We start from the raw sequence: 20468 nt of genomic DNA, 5'->3' as shown, positions 1-20468 counted from the left end.
GTGTTGCTGTCGGTGGAGGATAGGTAGATGAAGTTGTAACCGTGAAAGCACCGATCGAGGGATCGTCCCGAGTCAGTGACACCGCTAGTCCCAATCAAGTCATACGTAGTACGCGCCCGCCGCGGTCGGGAGCAATGGTGTACAAGCCTAGTAGGTAGTAACTATACAAGTATCTGGTTAAGAGTGTCGAATTGCATGGATTCACCAACTATGTATAACTATGTATAACTCTACTATGCCTAAGGCGAACTCTTCGTCAGCGGCCAAAGCAACGCCCCAACCATCCCCTTGGCCCAGCCAATCCATCCCCGCGCAGCCACCACCGTTTTCACGGCCTTCATCATCCGGTCCGTGAAGATGTCCGTGGTCTCCACATCGTGCAATTGACACTCCCAAACGCCTTTCTCGTAATCCTCGCCCGCAGCAATCGTGTACTGCACCGCCTCCTCGAGAGAATCCCGGGTCAAGTACGCACGGTCGGGGAGGTCCAGCTTCAACCGGGGGCCAGTGACCAGAGAGCGGCCGCTGCATTTCTGGTTGGCCATGAGATACGTGGCCGCCTCGACCACATCCTCCGGCTGCCCGAGGGGGACTCCAGCTAATACCATGCGACCTGGCCCATTCAACATGCCAATGTCGGTGAAATAGGGGCAGATGATGTTGACGCGAATGCCGCCCGAAACGGGGGCTGTGACGCGCAGGCACCGGAACAGACCCAAGACCGCATGTTTGGTGATCGTGTAGGGTGCCTGAGTGATGAGCGGGTGCAAGCTCGCCGTTGAGCCGACCAGAAGGATATGGCGATCTCGCGGAGCGGTCTGCCCGGTTTCGGAGCATGGTAGCGAGTCGGGGTTCCGAGGGAGGTACCACTGGGCCAGGTGGACCGTATACAGGACCCCCGTCAGATTGATGTCGACCGTCTTCATGCTGGGCGCTGGGGGGTTGGGGTCATTCGAGTAGTCCACGGCAGGGTACTCGAGCCGTCTCGCCTCGTCCCGATCGTTGACGCCAGCATTAGCCACGACGGCATCAATCCCACCGTGCGAGCTGAGCTGCACCGCTTGTCGGAAGAAGTTGACTTGGGAAGCCCACGATGTGACGTCGAGATGGATGAAGTGCACGTTGTCGTTGGAGGAGTCGGAGCGAATCTGCGCCACGGCCGTCTCTCCGGCGGGATTGATGTCCCCAACAATCACCTGGGCGCCAGCGGCAGCCCAGCGAGTGGCAAAGGCGGCCCCGAAGCCCGAGGCACCGCCCGTGACGAGGATCGTTTTGCCTTGGAGGTTCGAAAGGCTGTAGTCCAGGCTCAACATGGTGGTTGTTTCCGCTGGTGAAAGCAACCCCCGACGACGGGAGGCCGAGGTTGAGCAGAAGCTTTTGTAGCGGAAATCAAACAGGGTGCGGACCTCATCGATGGCTCATCGATGGCTCATCGGGTTTTCTTGCTGGTTGAGCTGTGGCGTGCGATGTTCAGCTGAGTGTTACTCGTATCGACTGGTGGAGGCTGGCTGCGTGACGGGGCCGGCCAGGCAGGCAGGCTAGTAGGTTCATGATGTATGTAAAGTTATCATCCAGTGGCTGTACTGGACTGGGGTGATCTTCATCGGCTAATGTGGCCTCATTTGAGGGTTTCTTGCTGCTGCTGCTCCACCCGTCGCCAGCTGTGGTGTGTAAGTAGTTGGGTGGACGATCTGCTTGTGAACGCCGGGCGAAAATTGCCCAGTGCGACCGTGGAGTGCGACCGTGGGGGTCAGGCACTCAGGCAGTCAGGCAGCCAGGCAGCACTTGACTTCTGAGGCATCCATCGCCCGACCCATCATCAACCGTGGACATGTCTTACATCTAGATACCTTATCCTAGAGGTACGGTACTCACCACTCTACAGTACGTGTACGCATGCCAGTGTACATACAGTCTATGGTACTCCTTGCGGTGTCGTATACAAAGATACTCGGGTCTTTCTGCGGTTAGTGTTATTTTGTCCTGCTTATCTCTCTCTCTCTCTCTTTCTGGTTTTGATCATTATTTTGTATCTCAATTTCTTTGTGATTTATGTTGGATTATGCTGTGCTGACCCTACCAGGATTAGCAATCAGCTTGGTTTTTGTTTTATTGTTTTGTACTTTCCTTGCCCTCGTCTGTGGCCAATCCGCTCTCCGCAGTCAGCAGGACTCAGGACTGCGTACAAATGTCATCCGGGGTGGGATTATCTCTGGTATCATCGCTAGTGCCAACACCGGCCGAGTCCTTGACAGCAAGCTGGCTGGGTTGAGCCTCTGCCACTTCCACTTCTGTCTCCACAGAGGAAGGTGGCTCGGAGTCTGTGGACGAAGTCAAAGAAGGTGGAATACGCTCAGCCCTATCCTTGTCCGGACTCTTCCGAGTGCTCGGACTCGACTCCACGTCACGGAAGGAGTTTTTGGCACTGGGATGTGCAGACGAAAGCTCCATAGGATCATGAACCGGCGCCGCCACGTCCTCTTCGGTCACCATAGAAGAGCCTGCAGAATATTGCTCCGGTTCATCTTCTTCGGTGGCCATTGGAGACCCTGGCTCGGAATCTGAGCCAGCGACTGTTTCGGGGAGAGAACCAAATGAAACGTTGGCAGGAAGAACGGGATAGGCCTCTTGATCTTTGGGTGGATCAGAAGCAGCGACATCGGCTTCAGCATCAGCGGTGGCTTCAGGGCTGCTTGGAGATGGTCCGGGGGCAGTCGGATCTTCAGCAGCACCAATCACCTTGCTCCTCGCAGTAAGCTCTTCTTCAGGAGTTCCAGGAACACCGGGATCGTCACCTTCTTCAGCAACGTCAGTCTTAGCAGTCCACTCAGTTTCAGGGGTACCAGGAACTTGAACCGCGGCATTGTCGGAGTCCGAAGTGGCAGTGCTTGCCACAGCCCTTGAGGGCGCTGGCGGCTCTTCCTCAGTCACAGGCGTGCTGGGATCACTAAGGGCTGCAAAACTACTCGCAACCGAAGTATTCGCGATTGTGGGATGAAAACTATCGCCAGACGTGCTCGCCATGGATCCCCCGGCAAAAGCACTGTAATCAGGGACATCACCATCGTAGATGTCGCGAGCCAATTTCTCTGGCCACTGAGGGGTGGGCAAAGGCGCGAGGATGCCTACCTTGTCCAAGGCCTGCGCCATGCGCTGCACATAGACCTCAAGCTCCTTGAAAGGCTCTCGAGCATGCACCGCGCGCCAGACTCCATCCAAGTGATGGTCCAGGGCCTCATAGCCGATGACCTCCGGTTTGAGCTTCCTTGAGATCAGATAGTCCAGGACGCGCGCGCCCATGAACCAGTGATAGCTTTCTTCCGGCCCCAAACACCACCGCCGCGCCCACTGGATTAGGTGCATCTTAATATAGTACACCGGCTTCAGCATCCTGAGCCTGGTTAGAACGAACTTGGGGAGTTCCCACTGGTCCTCATTCATCCAGATCTCATCATCGTCCTCGGGGACTACACATGACCCAAGGACCTTGGAGCATGTGTGCAGGTACAGATCCAAGTGCGGCGCGCCCCCGGTGGACAGTTGCACGATTTCGGTTCCCACATCATGAGAACCCCCGGATCGGCCGCACACCTGGTTCAGACCACGACTGAAGCTCTTCTCGTAAAGAAGCTGGACCGCACGGGCCATAGAGGCATTTTCGACGACGAATTCGATGTAGTGCGGCACGCCCAACTGGGTATCCTCCACTCCGTATAGCCGAACTATGGAGCCAGTCCACACGATGTACTTGATTTCGGCCTCGTCGAAGATCTGGGCGATCTTCTCGATCTGGGTGATCGCAGGGAGTTTCTCAAAGGGGAAAATCATGGTGTAGCCTTTTCCGTTGGTGTGTAAGCGGACTAAGCGGGGGTTACAGAGGGAATAGTCGCCACCAGTGGTGTTCGCATGAATCTTTATATACACCATGATGTGACTTCCGACGCCGGTAGAAATGAGTGCAATCATCCGTTCCACAACTCGTCCAACCGAAACACTCCATCAAAATGGACGGTGAGTATGCCCAGAAAAGCCATAGCAAGAGGAGGATATCAACCCATCACTGTTTGAGGGTATAACCCGGTAAGATTGTGAAGAACTTCTTATAGTGTGTCCGGAAATTGTCCTTTCCCCATGATATCTTTATTCTCACCGGAGAATTTAGCTGGAGGAATGGAAACTACTCATCGTGACCTAGGTCAGGATGGACTTCGACGGGATAAGCCTGATCGCACATTCACACGCTGCGATCCTCATATTCACCCGACAGCTCCGAGAACGGAAAGTGGTATATGGTGCCCCCAGGGCCTATGCAATAGCTTCGATCTCATCCGGGTACTGCAACTGATTCTGCTCGCGAACCTGGTCAAACACCCTCATCATCAATAGCGTCTCTGCCAAGGGCATGACCGGCGATTCGCGCTCGCCAGCCTGCACGCGCCGGGCACATTCATCTGCCTCCCAGAACAGTCCATGGCCCACCGGGATCGGAAATGCGGTTGTAGAAACGTCTCCCGCCGACCCATAAACCACCACTTTGATACTATCCGGACGCGCGGCGGGTCCAAATACTTGGATCTGTCCTTTTGTCCCAAGAATGCGGACGCCTGGTTCTTGCGGATCGGCCGTGACTCGGAGACTAGCCGTCGCTACCCCCTGCGTCTGCGTTTCAGGGGAGGTGAGGACGACCGTTACGGTCTCATCTACCCCTGTCTCTTTGTACTTGATCACGGAGCCGGTCGTTCGCAGGGGAACCGAAGCAAGAGGCCGGTCGGGACTCAGGAAAAGGAAGACCCAGGTCAAGGGGTAGACGGCCACTAGAAACAAAATCCCATGTTAGCATGAAGACTGAGATTTGGCGGAGGCCGAGGAAAAACCGACAGTCCAGCAAGGCGCCGCCAGCCAAGGCGGGGCTGACCAGGCGATGCTCGGTGCCATACAGCTCCTCCACGTTGCGACCCAGGCTCCGATCGGCCACGATCCGCTGAACCGTCCCGATGGCCCCTTCTCGGACGAGATGTTGTACGTGGCGTGTGAGAGGGAAGAACCGGGTCCAAAGCGCTTCCATGAGGAAAAGTCCTCGTTTCCTGGCCAGATCCACGAGCACCTGGGCCTGCTCGGCATTCACCGTGAAAGCCTTCTCCACGAGGACGTGTTTATTGGCGAGCAAGGCCAGACGCGTGTGGGCAAAATGATGTGAGTGAGGAGACGCAACGTAGACAATGTCGACGTTGGGATCAGCGACGAGGGCTTCGTAAGAACCGTAGGCACGAGCAGTGGACGGGGTGTGGGTAGTGGAGAGGAGGTTCTGGGCTTTTTCTATCGTGCTGGACGAAGCGACCGCCACAATGTCATGGGTGACGTCGTGGACCTGGCGGGTGGCAGGGTCGATGAGAAGGTCTTTGACGAACTCTGTACATGGTAGGTATACTGAGTTAAAGGTGGCAACTTGGAAGTGATTGGGGGTTTTTCGATGGACGACTGACTGGTGGCATTGTCGCCGGTTCCTAATCAAGATGGGATGAGCGCTTAGTTGGACTGTAGCTGGCTGGTCCTGGAAATCAACTCATCGCACCTAAAATTCCCCAACGAACCATACTTGCTTGCTGTGTCATCGGATATTTTCCAAGATTAAGGAGGTGGTGACAGGTAAGGTATTGTGGCGCGGAGTGGGATCAGGATTTGTACTCTAAATAAATAAATGAGTGAGTGACGACTAGGGTCTGGAATGCCATCCAGCCTGCAGATCGCGTCATCCTCGGGCAGCCAACTTCCACGAATGAGAAACAACCTTAGCATCATGTTGAGGATAATATACATTATATTTATATTTATGTGGATACACCATGAGATTGACTTAACCCCCCCTGCATCCTCAGAAAAAGAGAATTCTGAAGCGGCGACTGGCTCCCGAGGTAGAAGTAGTCGTGGTGATGGCAGCACTGCCCGTCGCGGTTTGGCTGGCCGCAGCAGTCGTTGATGAAGTGGGACCACTGACACTGGGCGATGTCAATACAGCATTTATCGCAGTGGTCGCGGAAGCAGAAGCAGTGGTGGTTGCGACAGCAGTGGATGTATTGTTCCAGTCACTGTAGGAATCACTGCCGGACTCATCGTCATCGTCGTCGTCGTCGTCGTCGTCGTCGTCATTTAAGCTCAAGGCATATGCTTGCGAAACCCACAGGGAATAGACACCATCCCCGCCACCTGTTCGTCAGGTCAGGTCAGCAAGATAGACAGGCATTGTCTCGGGAAAGAGAACTTCATTCGTACACGTATCAACAGCATAACCGGGGCACGCGGCATTGCAAGCACTCTCGTCGTCGGCCAAGGCCATGTCCTGGATATCAAGAGCCGCAGTTCCGCAGTAACACAGCTCCTCTTGCACCGCGGCAAACACCCCGTTGACCTTCTCGCATTCAGTTGTACAGTGGCCGACCGATTGGAACTCATAGCTCCCCATGTTCTCCATGTTTCCAGTGGAGGTGAAGCAGCTGACCTGCGCCCAGAGGTCGTTGGCTTGGGTCGGGAGGACCAAGGGCAGCAGAGCCGCCAGCGAGTAGACGGTAGATTTCATGGTTACTGGGTAGTGCTGCAGGGAACCTGTCAAGTTGAACTGTAGAGCGGGCGATCTACAACGAATATAAGAGTTACATCGGTCCCTGGTGCCCCTGCGCAATGATAATGCTACTGCTGCTGTTGGCTTGCTGTTGGTGGGCTTGCAGGTGAAACTCCTCGTATCAGGCCAGGTCTGGCCCCACTTAGCGCAACCTAGTCGTACCTGCGTAGCATTACTATCGAAGTCTGTCGAAATTGCATGACCCTGAGTTCAGTTTGGCGTGTTTTGACGAGTTTTGATTGCATGGCTAAGATTTGCTGCCGCTATACCTAGTAAGGTGTGTGTGGAATTATGCAGTGTCAGGGGTCATTATGTCAGCGTGCATAACTTTGTGCGGGGGCGCATAATAAAGTTCCTGCCTGAGGCAACCCACCTAGAATCGAAAATCCCGTCCCTGCAGGTTCCAAGTTCTTGTTCCAACTTCTCGAGTCCCTTCTACTTGTATACCAAAACACCAATCCTTTCCATCCTTTCCATCCTTTCCATCCTTTCCATCCTCTCCAACGGATCCATTCTCCTGCACTCCACATGATCCAAAGCTTTTCTGGTCACTCTTTCATTCTTTCATTCTTGCGAAATTCTCTTGCCACAATGCTTCCCTTCTTCTCTTCCAGAGCCTCCGTTATCCTTGGAACGTCCGCTTGAGCCATCGACTACTTACCTAGTCTAGTCCCTAGTCAAATCTCCTTCGAATCTCCTTCGAATCTCCATCGGAGACACCGCACCACCAACACTGGCTCATCCAAACGCCACGACCGGCGGACTACCTCAATGGAGCCAGCTCGGAGAATCCCATTCCCGCTCAGGCGATGGATGGTCAGTGTGGCGGTGCTGAATGCCAGACCCGCAGACCCGCAACCGGGAATTCGCTGCCAGCCAACCTTCGGCTCGTCCACTCGACACCCCTCGATCTAGCCACTCCAAGGCCCGGCCGCATCTTCGCAGCATCTGGCCGAGTCTATGGCGTTCCTGACACCCGATCCCTTCCAAGGTCACTCGGGGAGAAAGGGGGCTGCGATCCCGAGAGCAAATTTTGCACTTGTCCACGCAACAACCAATCCATATCCATCTAGGGAGACAAAGAGAGGGAGAGAGAGGGCAACAGACATCATCTCGTGCCTATTGTGCCAAGGGAGTCTTTCAACCTTGATGCAAGAGATGCGAGAAGCGAATGATCTCCGGTCAGGAACGGGGGAAGACACGAGGCCAGGAACCGATCGACACGGATGCCAATCGCCTAGATTTACCTCCCCCTGGCCCGAACCATGCGCAATGCTTATCGTCCTTTCGGCCGTTCCAAACTGGTGCTTGGTGCTTATCAGATATGCCACCAATCGTGAAGCGTTAGGGCTTCTTCCGGCTGGACTCCGACGCCACGTGCTTGGCAGCTGCTCTTCAGCAATCAAGCAATCTATTAGTCTTCATCGCCTTCGTAATCGGATCAAAATCCCATCTTGGGCTTTAGTGCCCCGGCCCTCATCGTGGTGTCACCGGGACCATGATCGATCTGCCCTGGAAATCCCCTCGGCTACGCTTGCCCCTGGCCTGCAGAACTCTTCGCTGCCACCTACAGGCCGAATGCCCTCAACTGCCCGGCTCAGTGTATAAATATCTTCGTAATGGCCCATGGCCCATGGCCCTTAATCTCTACCCCTGTTCGTCCCTACTACCTCCTTCCGACTGGTTCCGCGCTTGATCGTGGTCCAGAATCGGACGAGTAACGACAACCACCATGCAAGTCTGGTCTGTCTTGGGCGTCGCCGGCCTGGCTCTGGCCCAGAGCTGTGCTGCTGCCCTACCGTCCTCTTCTTCCGTCACCTCTCAGGCAGTCATCCCCACCGCGGCTGCAGCATCCCCAGCTAGCACGCAGGATGCCACAACTGCCACACGGGTAGTGAATACTGTATCGTCCGCTGAGAATGCTGCCACGACGTCCGCCTCGAGTCAGTCTTATCTGCACCATGTATCTCCTTCTCTTCTCACATCACTGACTCTTCTCCAGCATCTGCCACCGCTGTCGTCGTTGCCACAGACACCTCCGGGCAATTCACCGCCATTGGAGATGCCATTTCCTACGCTCAGTCGATGGGCATCCCCACTGTGACCGTCAAGGCCGGCACCTACACCCAAGCCGTGACCGTCTCGGCTACCGCAACTGTTACCGTCATCGCTGAATCCCCCAGCCAGCGCGATTATAGCCAGAACCAGGTCACCATCTCGGCCACAAGTCCTCTGACCATTTCGTCTAATGTCCTTGGTATCACCTTCCGCAATATCAACTTTGTCAACACGGCTACTGGCAGCTATGCGGCTGCCACCATTCGCGGCTCCAAGAACGCGTTCTATGGCTGTCAATTCGTCTCGGCTGGGAGTCTGGGTATCAATGCCAACTTGGGTCTTGCCGTCATTGCCGACAGCTACATCGAAGCGCTGGACAAGATCATCTATGGGTATCCCGGCTTGTATGTGTACAATACTACGGTCGTACCCGTGGACAATAGTGCCTTGATCGTCTACAACAGAGGTACTACGTATAACTCGGTTCTCTACAACTCCACCGTCGTCTTCGATTCCTGCTCGGTGCAGCAGAAGTCCGGCACCAGTACGAAGAACGTCTACCTTGGAGCGGCCAACAATGGCTACGGCTCCGTGGTGGTCTACCGGGATTCGACTCTGGGCAGCTTGATCACAGCCACGGGTGCCTACACCGACAGCTACTCTACGGACCCTCGGAACTTTTATGGTGAATTCGAGAACACCGGCGCGGGCTCCTATGCGAACAACGAAGCTAAGCGGTCAGCATATGTTCACCTGCTGAGTGCATCTGACCTCACTCGATTCTCCCCAGCCCAGGTCTTTGCTAGTGTCTATTATCAATTCGCCGCGACCAACACCGATTGGGTCGATACTGACGTTCTGGCCGCTATTGAGAGTGCTGATGTCATCCAGCAATCAACATTTACTCCTGGTACTACGGCCTCGTCCAGCATCAGTGCCACCTCGGCACCCGCATCCCAGGTCACAGCCACCCGCGCTGCTTCGACTCTGATTCGGTCGAGTGCCACTGGGACGACTACGGTGTCGTCGGCTGCGGTCAGAGTGTCTGCTTCTTCCTCGGCTGTCTCGTCTGCAACCACCTCGTCTTCCACTGGATGTTCCTTGCCCTCCACGGTACCTACTAGTGCCCTAGTGGTTGGTCCTTCTGGAGGTTGTGCGCAGTACACCAGCATTGCCTCGGCTGTTGCTGCTCTGCCTTCCGATTCTACTACCCAGTACGTCTACATCCTTTCGGGTACTTACGAGGAAGCCATTACCATCAGCCGTGAGGGAGCTACTGTATTCCGCGGGCAGACTACGAATGCGCTGGACCAGTCGAGCAATACTGTCACCATCGTTCACACCGCCGGAGTGCTGTCTAGCAACGGTGGATCTGCATCTACCGCAACGTTCCAAGCGTCCCAATACTATGCCAAGGGGATTTCTTTCTACAACATCAATTTCGAGAACGACTATACGCCCACTAAGAACAATATTGCAGTGGCTGTCGCTGCTAAGGCTCAAGTCCTGGGCTTCTACGGCTGTGGCATCAAGTCTTCTCAGGGAAGTTTGCTGATCAATTACGGTGCCTTCTACTTCTCCGATTGTCGGATCGAGGGCACCACTGACTTTATCTGGGGCTACGGTGGCATCTACGTGTATAATTCTCGCATTATCTCGGATGGAACCACCACCGGTCAGACCATTGCTGCGCAATCCTACCAGACTTCCTATGGGCCATCTCAATTTGTTTTCGACAGCTGCGCCTTTGTACCCAGTGATAGCTCCGTCCCGAAGAGCAGCACCTACTTGGGCCGGGACTACTCTACCAACGCCCATGTTGCCGTTCTGAACTCGTATCTTGATGCCCACATCGCCCCACTGGGTTGGTTAATCTCGTCGTCCAGCAGCAGTGTGACCTTTGCAGAGTATAACAACACTGGCCCTGGCGCCTCCACCAGCTCGCGGAGCAGTGTCGTGGATATCCTGTCTGATGATAGCTCGTATTCTGTTACTGATGTCTTGGGGAGCACGAGCTGGATTGATACATCAGCCATTGCTCCCTTCTCCGGCTTCCCGGATTCTGCTTATGGCTCCTCCGTTTCCTCCTCTGCCAGTGCTTCTGTCACTGCTACAGCAAGCTCGTCTGTCGTAGCCTCAGCCACAAGTGCGGCAGCCACGAGCACCTCGACATTCGTGGTCTCGCAGAATGCTACCACTGGACAGTATCGCAATGTCACTGCAGCTATCGCTGCTCTGCCCAGTGACGGCAAGGCTTACACCATCTACATCCTTGCAGGTACTTACACTGAGCAAATTTCTATCACGCGCTCTGGAAAGGTCACTCTGCGCGGTGAGACTTCGTTCGAGAATGATTACACTCAGAACCTGGTCACCATCGAGTTCTCAAACGGAGAGCTCACCAGTGCCGGCAAAGATGAGAGTACACCTGTCATCAACGCAAAGAAGACTGACGGCACCGGCTTGGCCCTGTACAACATCAACTTCCAGAACACCTATCCCCAGACCAGCAACACAGCCGCGCTGGCTGCTGACTTTTATGGCACTAACATGGCGGCCTATGGCTGCTCCTTTATCGGCTTCCAAGACACCTTGCTCGCCAACAAGGGCACGCAGGTCTTCTCTAATTGTTATATCGAAGGGTCGATTGATTACATTTGGGGCTATTCGACCGCCTACTTCCATCAATGCTACATCGCTACAAACACTCCAGGGGCGTGCATTGCGGCGCAGAGTCGTTCTTCATCAACCGCGTCTGGCGGTTACGTCTTCGATACCTGCTATGTCACCTACACCAGCACCTATGGGTCGACTTACGGCAAGTCATATCTCGGACGGCCTTATTCGGCATACAGCATTGCGGTCTACATGAACTCCTACCTGGATAAGCACATCAACGCTGCTGGCTGGGAACAGTGGTCGACAAGTTCTCCCAACACCGCGTATGTGACTTTCGGAGAATACAACAATTCCGGTCCTGGAGCCTGGTCCTCGAGCCGTGTCTCTTTCGCTACCAACCTGACTGCCACCCAGGCAGCCTCGTATAGCTTGTCGTCATGGGTCGGCGATACCACTTGGCTGGACATGACTGCCTATAACTATGTGCCTTCATACAGTCTGACGGGGCCGTCAACCGCGACCAGCACCAACACGTCAACGTCGACTGCCACTGCCACCTGGGCGCATCCGACTAGTGGCACTGTGCCCCCGGCAGGTGCAGTACTCGTCTCGCCTAGCGGTGCTGTCAACGGCTCGTACAGTAGTCTGACCGACGCGCTGGCTTCTCTGCCCGATGACTCTTCCACTCAGATCATCTTCATGTACGCCGGCTCGTACAACGAGCAAGTGCCGTCAGTGGACCGTGATGGCCCAGTGATGATCATTGGCTATCAGTCTGGCAGTCCCGGTGCTACATACATGAACAATCAAGTCACCATTACCTACTCGCGGGGCTTGTCTGTCAGCCCTTTGCCGACAGGTCACTCGGATGCTGAGACAGCTACTTTCGCCACCGCCAGCAACCAGATTGCTTTGTACAACATCAACATCATCAACACCGCCAACCTGGACGGCTCCCAGTCGTCGTACGTGACTCTCGCTGGTTCGATCTATGGCTCTGAAATTGGCTTCTACGGCTGCAGCCTCGTTGGCTGGCAAGACACCCTGCTCACCGGCAGTACCACTGGCTACCAATACTACGAATCGTCCTACATCGAGGGTGCCATCGACTTCATCTGGGGTTACTCCAAGGCCTACTTCAAGGGCTGCACTATTGGTGCCAAACGTCAGAAGTCTGCCATCACTGCCCAAAGCCGTGCCTCATCGACCGCCGTTGGTGGGTATATCTTTGACCAGTGTCTTTTTGAGGCAGCCAGCGATGCCACGGTCGACTTGACCGAGCTTGTCTACTTGGGTCGGCCTTACTCAAAATACGCGCTTGTGGTTGTGAAGAACTCTTATCTCACGGATATCATCAACCCCGCTGGCTGGAAGGTCTGGAGCACGACTGATCCTCGCACCGACTATGTCACGTTCGCTGAGTATAACAACACTGGCCCCGGCAACTGGGAGAACAATGCTGCGTCGCGCGAGGCCTTTGGGTACTGTACGTTGTTGACCTCGGACACATACACGTTGGCCGAGGTTATGGGATCGACTGACTGGATTGATATGACTTACTGGGACTCTATTGTCACCCCTCAGCCTGCGTCTACAACTACAACTACCACTGGTTCGAACTCAACCACGGTCTATGATGGAACGACCCCTCCGGCTGGGGCTTACCTTGTGTCGAAGACGGCTATTGCCAATGTGACGACCTATGATACTATTCAAAGTGCACTCAACGCTCTGCCTACCTCCAGCAAGGTGACACCCACGGTGTTCATCTACCCTGGTACGTACGAGGAACAGTTGGTGGTCAACCGGTCCGGCACCACGATCTTCATGGGATACTCGGACAATCACCTCGATTATTCGAGCAACCAGGTAACGATCCAGTACAACCACGGTGTGGACACGCAGGCCGACGAGTCCAACTCGGACAGCGCCACCGTATATGCTACGGGCAACTACTTGCAGGCAGTCAACATCAATTTCGTGAACAATTACGGCACGACCAAGAACTACGCCTCCCTCGGATTCGCCGTCAAGTCTAGCAAATACGCCTCACTTTATGGCTGCCAGGTCACGGGTAATCAAGATGCGCTGTTGATCAACGGCTACTTTTTCGCCAGCAACAGCTACATTGAGGGTAATATCGATATGATCTGGGGTTCTGGATCTGGCTACTTCCTCAACTCGACCATCTCTCCCAACGAAGATGGCATCAACCTGACGGCCGACAAGCGCAGTACTAGCACCACGGTTGGCGGCTTTGTGTTCGACCAGTGCACCATCACCCCGGCTTCTGGAGCTGGCAGCATGTCCGAGATCTCGTTGGGTCGCCCCTGGAACAACTACGCTCGCGTGGCATATGTCGAATCGTACCTTGACTCCTGCGTCGAGGCGGCTGGATGGGAGCAGTGGTCCTCCAGCAGTCCCCAGACCGATGGTGTTCTGTTTGGTGAATACCAGAACTATGGTCCTGGATCGTCCACCGCCGATCGGGCGTCGTTTGCGACAGTCATGGATGCCAGTACGGTCGCCCAATTTGAGCTCACCAGCTTCTTCGCCTCGACTTCCTGGATCAACTTCACTCTGGTTGATGGCACTCCTTTCGTGCCGGGCAACTCGACGACCCTGCCAGTCACCAGCACCGGCGTGATCCCCAGCACATCAGTGTTGGCCACGGCAACTCCCACGGCGACTTTCACTACCCTCGTGACTGTCACTGATAAGGAGACGGCCTTCACCACCCTTACACCTGCTGATCGTACCTCCACTGTCAAGGTGACGGTCACGCAGGACATTGGCACTACCGTGACTCTGGCTGAGTCTTTCAAGACCACCGTCGAGAAGACCACCATATCCAGCACCACGACCATCGTCGAACCGACGGTGACGAGCATCCAATCGACGGTGATCACCAGTTCGGATATCGAGACCATCACGGCTCCTGCTAGCACCAAGACGACTACTGTCAAAGACACCACGACGGTCACCGCTACCGTCACCGAGGGCGATGTCACCACCACGGTCAAGAGCACGGTCACCGCCACCAGCACCGTGACCTCGTCTGCCAAGGCCAAGACGATCACCGAGACCGTGGCCAGCACGACAACCAGCGTTAAGACCTCCACTCCTGGCACCGTCAAGGTCACCTCGTACACCACCGTCACCAAGGGCAGCGGCGGTACTAGCACGAAGAGCACCAAGGCCACCACCACCACCATCGACGTGACCTCCACCAAGACCACCACGAAGAGTGTCACCACCACCCTCAGCTGTATCCCTGCCGCCAACGCCAAGCGCGCTCTGATTCTGCCCCGCGCTGCTGTGAACGCGGCCACCGTCACTCAGTATACCACCCTGACGACCTATGTCAAGACCTCGACTGACGAGCTCGCCTCGCCTACGGTCTACGTTACATCTACCACAACCAAGACCACTGGCAAGACCTCGACACTCAAGGCCTCCACTAGCACTATCACCAGTGTGTCGGCCACCACCAAAGTGGCCACAGAAACCATCAAGGCCGTGACCGTCATTCTGACCGAGAGCAGCACCACGGTGGTTGCAAAGACTACTACGCTCAAGGCCAGCACGATCACCGACACGATCACATCGGCGGCCACCAAGACCTCGACTGTGTCTGTGCCGGGAGCGACGGTGACCGTCACCAGCCTGAAGACCACCACGATCAAGTCCACGGTCACCTTGCCCCAGAGCACCATCACCAAGACCAAGGCCACCGTGACCACTGTTAAGGAGACCGTCACTCTGGCGACTCCTTCCACTACGGTACTGAAGACAACCACTCTCAGCCTTGAGCCCTCGGTGACAATCACGGAGCGGGCGACCAGCACTCGCACGTCTACCATCAATCAGACCGTCACCGAGACGGAGACTGTGACCAAGACCTCCAAGAGTGCCAAGGCCTGCCCTACTGACTGAGGGATCCACTCTCTTCATCCTCTTTTTGAGTTCGGGTTTGTGATTCCTGTATACTAGTTATATAATTTACTTAATCTATGCTTTAATACTCCAAGCGATGTGTATTGAATGAGTAGTTGCTTGTCGTTGTACGTATTGAAGATTGGGCGAGTAGGATGCGGTGTGCCCCGAACGCTCTTGACACGAGCACATATATATCTCTAGCAGACAGCAATTGTGCAAGGGAGGGATGCTTGGAGGCTGTGTAACAATGTTTTCCTAGCGTTAGTATCACTTTCTCATAGAAGGAGCAGCACAAACTGTCAATTCAGTGTCAAGTACGTGGTACGTGTAGTTGGGACAATGCAAGGTGCGTGATGAAATGCAAAAGATGTCGCATGATTGTTTAGCAGATTTATTTGTTAGGTGGACTCTGGGGCCAGAAAAAAAGCTATTCCTCAACAACTGGCCTGCTGGCCCAATGGTAAGGCGCTTGACTACGAATCAAGAGATTGCAGGTTCGAGCCCTGCGTAGGTCATTCTTTTTTTACTCTGCGAATTGCTCATCATTATTTTATGACTCTCAATATAGTCCCGCGATCAGCCAACCTTGATTCAACTTCACCACCGCCTCTCAAAGCTTCACTTGTCGAGATTTCTTCTCCCGATCGCGCAGCAACCGTCGCAGGATCTTCCCACTAGGACTCTTGGGAATGAGATCCACGAACTCGACGCCGCCCTTCAGCCACTTATGCCGGGCCTTGGTCTCCTGCACATGCGCGACAATCGCCTGGACGGTGGCGGCATCATCCGGTCCAGCCTGCGCCGATTTGACCACAAACGCCTTGGGCAGCTCGCCGGCCTCGGAATCGGGCACGGGGATGACGGCGCAATCGCCCACGGCGGGGTGCGCCAGCAAATGCGCCTCCAGTTCGGCGGGGGCCACCTGCAGCCCCTTCACTTTGATCAGTTCCTTGATCCGGTCGATGATGAACAGATGCTCGTTGCCCCGGGGGCTCAGCCGCATCACGCCCACGTCGCCCGTGTGGTACCAGCCGTCCCGGTAGGATTCGACGGTGGCTTTGGGGTTGTTGAGATACCCCATCGTCACGTTGGGGCCAGCGATGACGACCTCGCCTGGAGTGTCGTAGGAGGTGATTTCGCTGCCGTCGGGGTCGAGGAGCTTCCACTGCGAGCCTGGCATCGGACAGCCCACGGAGCCGGCCCATTGGTCGATGATGGGGGTTAGGCCGACTACGGTGGTGGCTTCGGTGATTCCTGGTGGAGGACACTGGGTCAGTGGTGTATCGGAATGTATCATTGTGCTGGTGGGCACCCACCATAGCCCTGACCGATATTCATGGCGGGATACTGCTCTCGCACCGCTGCCTCGACCTCCTCGCCCAGCGGAGCTGCCCCCGTGAAGAGTCCCACCACGCTGCTGAGATCATACCGTCGGCACAGCTCCTGGCTCTTGGCGATGCGCAGCACGATGGGTGGCACTAGGAGGAGAACGGTGATTCTGAAACGTTGCGTCGCCTCCAGAAGGCTCTCCAGCTGGAAGCGCGCGAACACCACCGTCTGGTCGCCGCGGTAGGCCGCGTAGTGCGCGACGTAGTTCAGCCCGTAGGCGTGGCTCATGGGCAAGACACAGCTCGTCACCTCAGACTTGCCCTTGGTGCGCATTCCCGATGCTTCATCGTATTGCTTGAATTGGAGGATGTTGGCTATCATGTTGTAGTGGGAGATCATCACGCCTTTCTGGGGAGAGGACAGTTAGTGGCCGGGAAGAGAGGGAGAGGGTTTGGCTGTGCGAGATATCGTACCGGCAGCCCGGAAGTACCGCTGGAATAACACAAAAATGCTGGCTGACGGCGACCCTGCCCGGCCTGCCATTTCAACGGAGCTACTGGGGGCAGCGTCTGGCCTGCTGCGACCAATTGTGATACCGTCTCGAACTCCGATGCTGCGGCGGGGAGCGACTGGCCCGGTTCGACGGGCGTCTCGAGCACGAAGACGCGCTGACGGGGGATCCCGACTTGGGCTGCTGCTTCCAGCGCGGTGGCCAACAAGGGCAGACAAGTGAAAAGCACCGTGGCCTTGGAGTCCCTCATCTGATAGGCCAATTCCGAGGCCGAATACGCGGCGTTGGCGGGCGAGACTATCCCCGATAATCGATGCACCGCCCAGGACAGAGGCATTGTGTCGATCTTCGAGGAAACGTCAGCATTGCTCCGGGTGGGACTCTGGATGGGACTCCAGGGACTGTTGACTCACCGTATTCATACTGAAGATTCCAATGACTTTGTCTTCTGCTGCCCCGGTGTTGGGTTCCCAGCCCAACTTGCGAGAAAGGGCCCGGGCCATGTAATCCACCCGCTCGACGATCTCGGCCGGTGAGTAACCCTGGCCGGTGACATTGCAAACGTATGGAGCGGGCGATTGGTCGATGGGGGCACGCCCATATCGCTCGTCGAGCATGAAGTCGCAGAGGGGCACCGTGTCGGGGATGGGAGGCAATTCGCCTACCCACTTGGGCGGAAAAAAGACCATGGCGGGAGATCTAGAGAATGGATGCTCGCTGGTGTCGAGATATTCGAAAAGACGAAAAGAAAATGCAGCAGTGGTGGATGGAGAAGGCCTTTAATAGCAGACGCCGACGGTGGTGTTGCTGACCTCAGAATGATCCCTGCTTGGCTCTTCCTAAGCCTTCAGCCGCGTTTCACCATGACAGGATGACTGCAGGCCCCATCGAGCAGCTCATGAACAGCCTCATTGGAGAATTGAGATGATCAGCAGCCTTAGCCCGGGCCTACCCACCTGCCAGCGTAAGCCGAGGCAAGCGAAGCAGCCAACATTCGTCCTCCAGATGGCTTTCCTGGCTCCACCGGGGGTTTCAACGGCGACCGTTGGCCTGGGGATCAGACCACCTAGACTAAGCCCACCTGCCAGCTCAGTGGGTGAAATGAGCACAGGGGTCGATTTCTGGAGATAATTAGCATGAGCCATGCAGCAAGGAAATGCGAGACTTCACTGCCAGCCAGCAAGACCCTCTCTTGCGAGAAGATGGAGTGGTCGACTCGAAGAGTGAGGACCTCGCGGAAACCCTAAGTCCGCAGCCGGAGATCCCCAACAATGGCTTCGTTTCCAACGGTCGCGATTTTGCTTAAGTCGAAATCATCTTTCAAAACCACATGGATGTAGATGTTATGACTCCAATGCATGGATTGCGGTCGTAGCTTGGCCTATGAAGCATGTTATTCTGGTTGCTGCCCAGGAAAATCGAGCATAGTGAGTCCTAGACGGGACGGCGAGAAGGAGCCACCGCAGTCGCCACTGACCAAACCTACCCTAATCTTTCAAACGGCCGATATAATTAATGCACATTTGTCGATAGCTACATGCTCACCTACGGAGTATAAGTATGTCCTTCGATCTACATGTTTCCCCACATCCTGCCCGGTCGCAGCCGGACTACTACTCACTGTCGGGTGAAATCTCCGACCTCCAGCAGCATCACTAGTCCAGGGTGGCACGGGCAGCAGAGCCAATAGTCAAGCAATAGACTGGAAGTCTCGAGCATCATGCGACCTCATTCCCACGTGGGAACCCGTGCAGAATGGGCAGCAGGAGCATGGCCTGGCAGGCTGGGAACCTCCTCTTCCCCTGGCTTCGGTGGGGCACAACAAGGATCGAAAAACCTAATCGAGCTTAATTGAGAGCGAGATCCAGTGAGTTCACTGAAATGCCATCTCTTCGGACTTGACCGTGAGCGTTCAGGGGCAAATCTGGTGGATAGTCGGCATAAATTGCTGCATTGTGTGAGGCGCCCCCCCCGCCGTCGCCTAAACTCGCCTTCTTTGCGCCTCTAGTTAACGCGATCCATTCGAAGGCCACAGGAAACCAAAAAAAAGAATACGAGTCCGATCAGGAGAGCTTGAACAAGTCCTCACTATATGTTAAGCTCAATCCCTACCTGTCAACATGGATAGACAGGTAATTGGTACACGATGGCTTCTCTTCGTACCCTGCTCTTCGGAGCGGGCTTTATGCCGCTGATCCAGATGGCTGCGGCCTGTACGGGCACCGATGTCATTCAAGGAGGGTCGTCGGCGTACACTTCCTTCTGGAGTACGAGTGCCGGCCCTACATTGAAGACCTTTTCGGTGGTCGATACTGGGGGTCCCGATGGTGGTGCCTACCTGTAAGTGTGCCTAGTCAATGCGTAGCCAGGTGCATAGCCAATGCATAGCCAAGATGCAGGCGAACCCTAACTCCCTTACAGTGAGATCGACGATTTCAGCTATAGCTGGGTGATTGTGCGCCAGAACATTCCCTCGGTGGAGGTAGGCACCTCCTATCATGTCTCCCTGGACTGGTCCATCACGACAGACGATTCGACCGGAGCCTCCTGTACCCTTACAGTCGCCGTCCAAGGCAATTCCTTCACTGCGGCATCTGCTGCCCTCGTGGCTGGCCGTTCCAGTGGCTGGTCGAGTGTCTCTGGGACGTACACGCCCACTTCCTCCACCGGAATTCCTTTTGTGATCACCATCAGTTGCTCTCAGGGAGCTTCCAACGGAAACCCTGTCATTGGCCTGGCCGACATCTCCATGGTCAGCGCCTGCTCGGACACAACATCCTCCGCGAGTGCCGCAAGCACTGTCACTTCCGCCACAACCGACAGCACGTCGAGCGCCGTGAGCACCACCAGCAGTGATGATTCGAGGGGCTCCGTGACTACGGCCTTGAGCACAACGACATCTTCCTTCCCTGCTGCTTCATCCACTGCCAGCAGTGCCTCTACAGCCACCTGGTCGACGTCTTCTGGCACGACCGCTACAACCGATGACAATGGCACCACGCTCACGGCTGATACCACTGCTGGAACGTCTCTGGAGGCGTCACAGTCCGTAGACACCTCCGACGATGCCTCGGTTTCGGGCACAATCTTAGTTTCCGATTCGGCTGCCACCAAGCGCAAGCGCAGTGGTGTCTCCTGCGCGTTGAGCATTTATCAGGGCAACGATCTCATCGACAGCCTGACCGTCCCAGCGGGTTCGTCGGCCCCCTTCTCGACCTGCTTAGATAGTTCATCCTCCAGTACCTCTATCCTCACGATCAAAGTGGTTTGTGATGGAATCGGGGCCACGGTTGAGGTTTCGGATCTTACGGTGGACACCAGTCTTGCGGCTGCCGAACAATGCGCCGCCTCTGCTGCCGCTGCTGCTACTCCTACTATTTCTGCGGCTGCGTCCAG

At 55.5% G+C, this 20468-nt stretch overlaps 6 protein-coding genes and 1 non-coding gene across 7 annotated transcripts; 2 read left to right on the top strand and 5 right to left on the bottom strand.

The window, feature by feature from the left end:
* Nucleotides 1–228: 228 nt before the first annotated feature.
* Nucleotides 229–1657, bottom strand: BO66DRAFT_389811 (putative short chain dehydrogenase/reductase). The gene has a single exon (XM_025646868.1). The coding sequence runs from the start codon at nucleotides 1311–1313 to the stop codon at nucleotides 240–242; it is 1074 nt and encodes a 357-aa protein (XP_025506296.1). The 5' UTR covers nucleotides 1314–1657; the 3' UTR covers nucleotides 229–239.
* Nucleotides 1658–1995: 338 nt separating this feature from the next.
* BO66DRAFT_446396 (uncharacterized protein) lies at nucleotides 1996–3828 on the bottom strand (the record flags this gene model as incomplete). The annotated part of the gene is made up of 1 exon (XM_025651679.1): nucleotides 1996–3828. One exon carries the CDS (start codon nucleotides 3826–3828, stop codon nucleotides 2173–2175), a length of 1656 nt encoding a protein of 551 aa, XP_025506295.1. The 3' UTR covers nucleotides 1996–2172.
* Nucleotides 3829–3991: 163 nt separating this feature from the next.
* On the bottom strand, nucleotides 3992–5594 carry BO66DRAFT_469425 (Gfo/Idh/MocA family protein; the record flags this gene model as incomplete). Its single annotated transcript, XM_025652724.1, has 4 exons — nucleotides 3992–4814; nucleotides 4879–5409; nucleotides 5484–5504; nucleotides 5573–5594. 4 exons carry the CDS (start codon nucleotides 5592–5594, stop codon nucleotides 4306–4308), a joined length of 1083 nt encoding a protein of 360 aa, XP_025506294.1. The 3' UTR covers nucleotides 3992–4305.
* Nucleotides 5595–5799: 205 nt separating this feature from the next.
* BO66DRAFT_389809 (uncharacterized protein) lies at nucleotides 5800–6594 on the bottom strand. Its single transcript, XM_025646867.1, has 2 exons — nucleotides 6271–6594; nucleotides 5800–6204 (listed from the first exon to the last, which is right to left on the bottom strand). The coding sequence occupies exons 1-2, from the start codon at nucleotides 6572–6574 to the stop codon at nucleotides 5873–5875; spliced, it is 636 nt and encodes a 211-aa protein (XP_025506293.1). The 5' UTR covers nucleotides 6575–6594; the 3' UTR covers nucleotides 5800–5872.
* Nucleotides 6595–8357: 1763 nt separating this feature from the next.
* Nucleotides 8358–15229, top strand: BO66DRAFT_344519 (putative pectin methylesterase; the record flags this gene model as incomplete). The annotated part of the gene is made up of 3 exons (XM_025644517.1): nucleotides 8358–8429; nucleotides 8561–9669; nucleotides 10795–15229. The coding sequence occupies exons 2-3, from the start codon at nucleotides 8702–8704 to the stop codon at nucleotides 15227–15229; spliced, it is 5403 nt and encodes a 1800-aa protein (XP_025506292.1). The 5' UTR covers nucleotides 8358–8429; nucleotides 8561–8701.
* Nucleotides 15230–15675: 446 nt separating this feature from the next.
* On the top strand, nucleotides 15676–15747 carry BO66DRAFT_t91. The gene has a single exon. It is a non-coding gene; the product is annotated as a tRNA-Arg (tRNA).
* Nucleotides 15748–15760: 13 nt separating this feature from the next.
* On the bottom strand, nucleotides 15761–17800 carry BO66DRAFT_369006 (acyl--CoA ligase). The gene is made up of 4 exons (XM_025645355.1): nucleotides 17486–17800; nucleotides 17035–17418; nucleotides 16549–16969; nucleotides 15761–16486 (listed from the first exon to the last, which is right to left on the bottom strand). The coding sequence occupies exons 1-4, from the start codon at nucleotides 17759–17761 to the stop codon at nucleotides 15843–15845; spliced, it is 1725 nt and encodes a 574-aa protein (XP_025506291.1). The 5' UTR covers nucleotides 17762–17800; the 3' UTR covers nucleotides 15761–15842.
* Nucleotides 17801–20468: the final 2668 nt, after the last annotated feature.

The sequence above is a fragment of the Aspergillus aculeatinus genome (assembly GCF_003184765.1).
Source record: "Aspergillus aculeatinus CBS 121060 unplaced genomic scaffold BO66scaffold_11, whole genome shotgun sequence".
Taxonomy (NCBI): Eukaryota; Fungi; Ascomycota; class Eurotiomycetes; order Eurotiales; family Aspergillaceae; genus Aspergillus; species Aspergillus aculeatinus.
The sequence above is the reverse complement of the archived record's forward strand: the minus strand, read 5'-3'. Positions and strand labels throughout refer to the sequence as shown.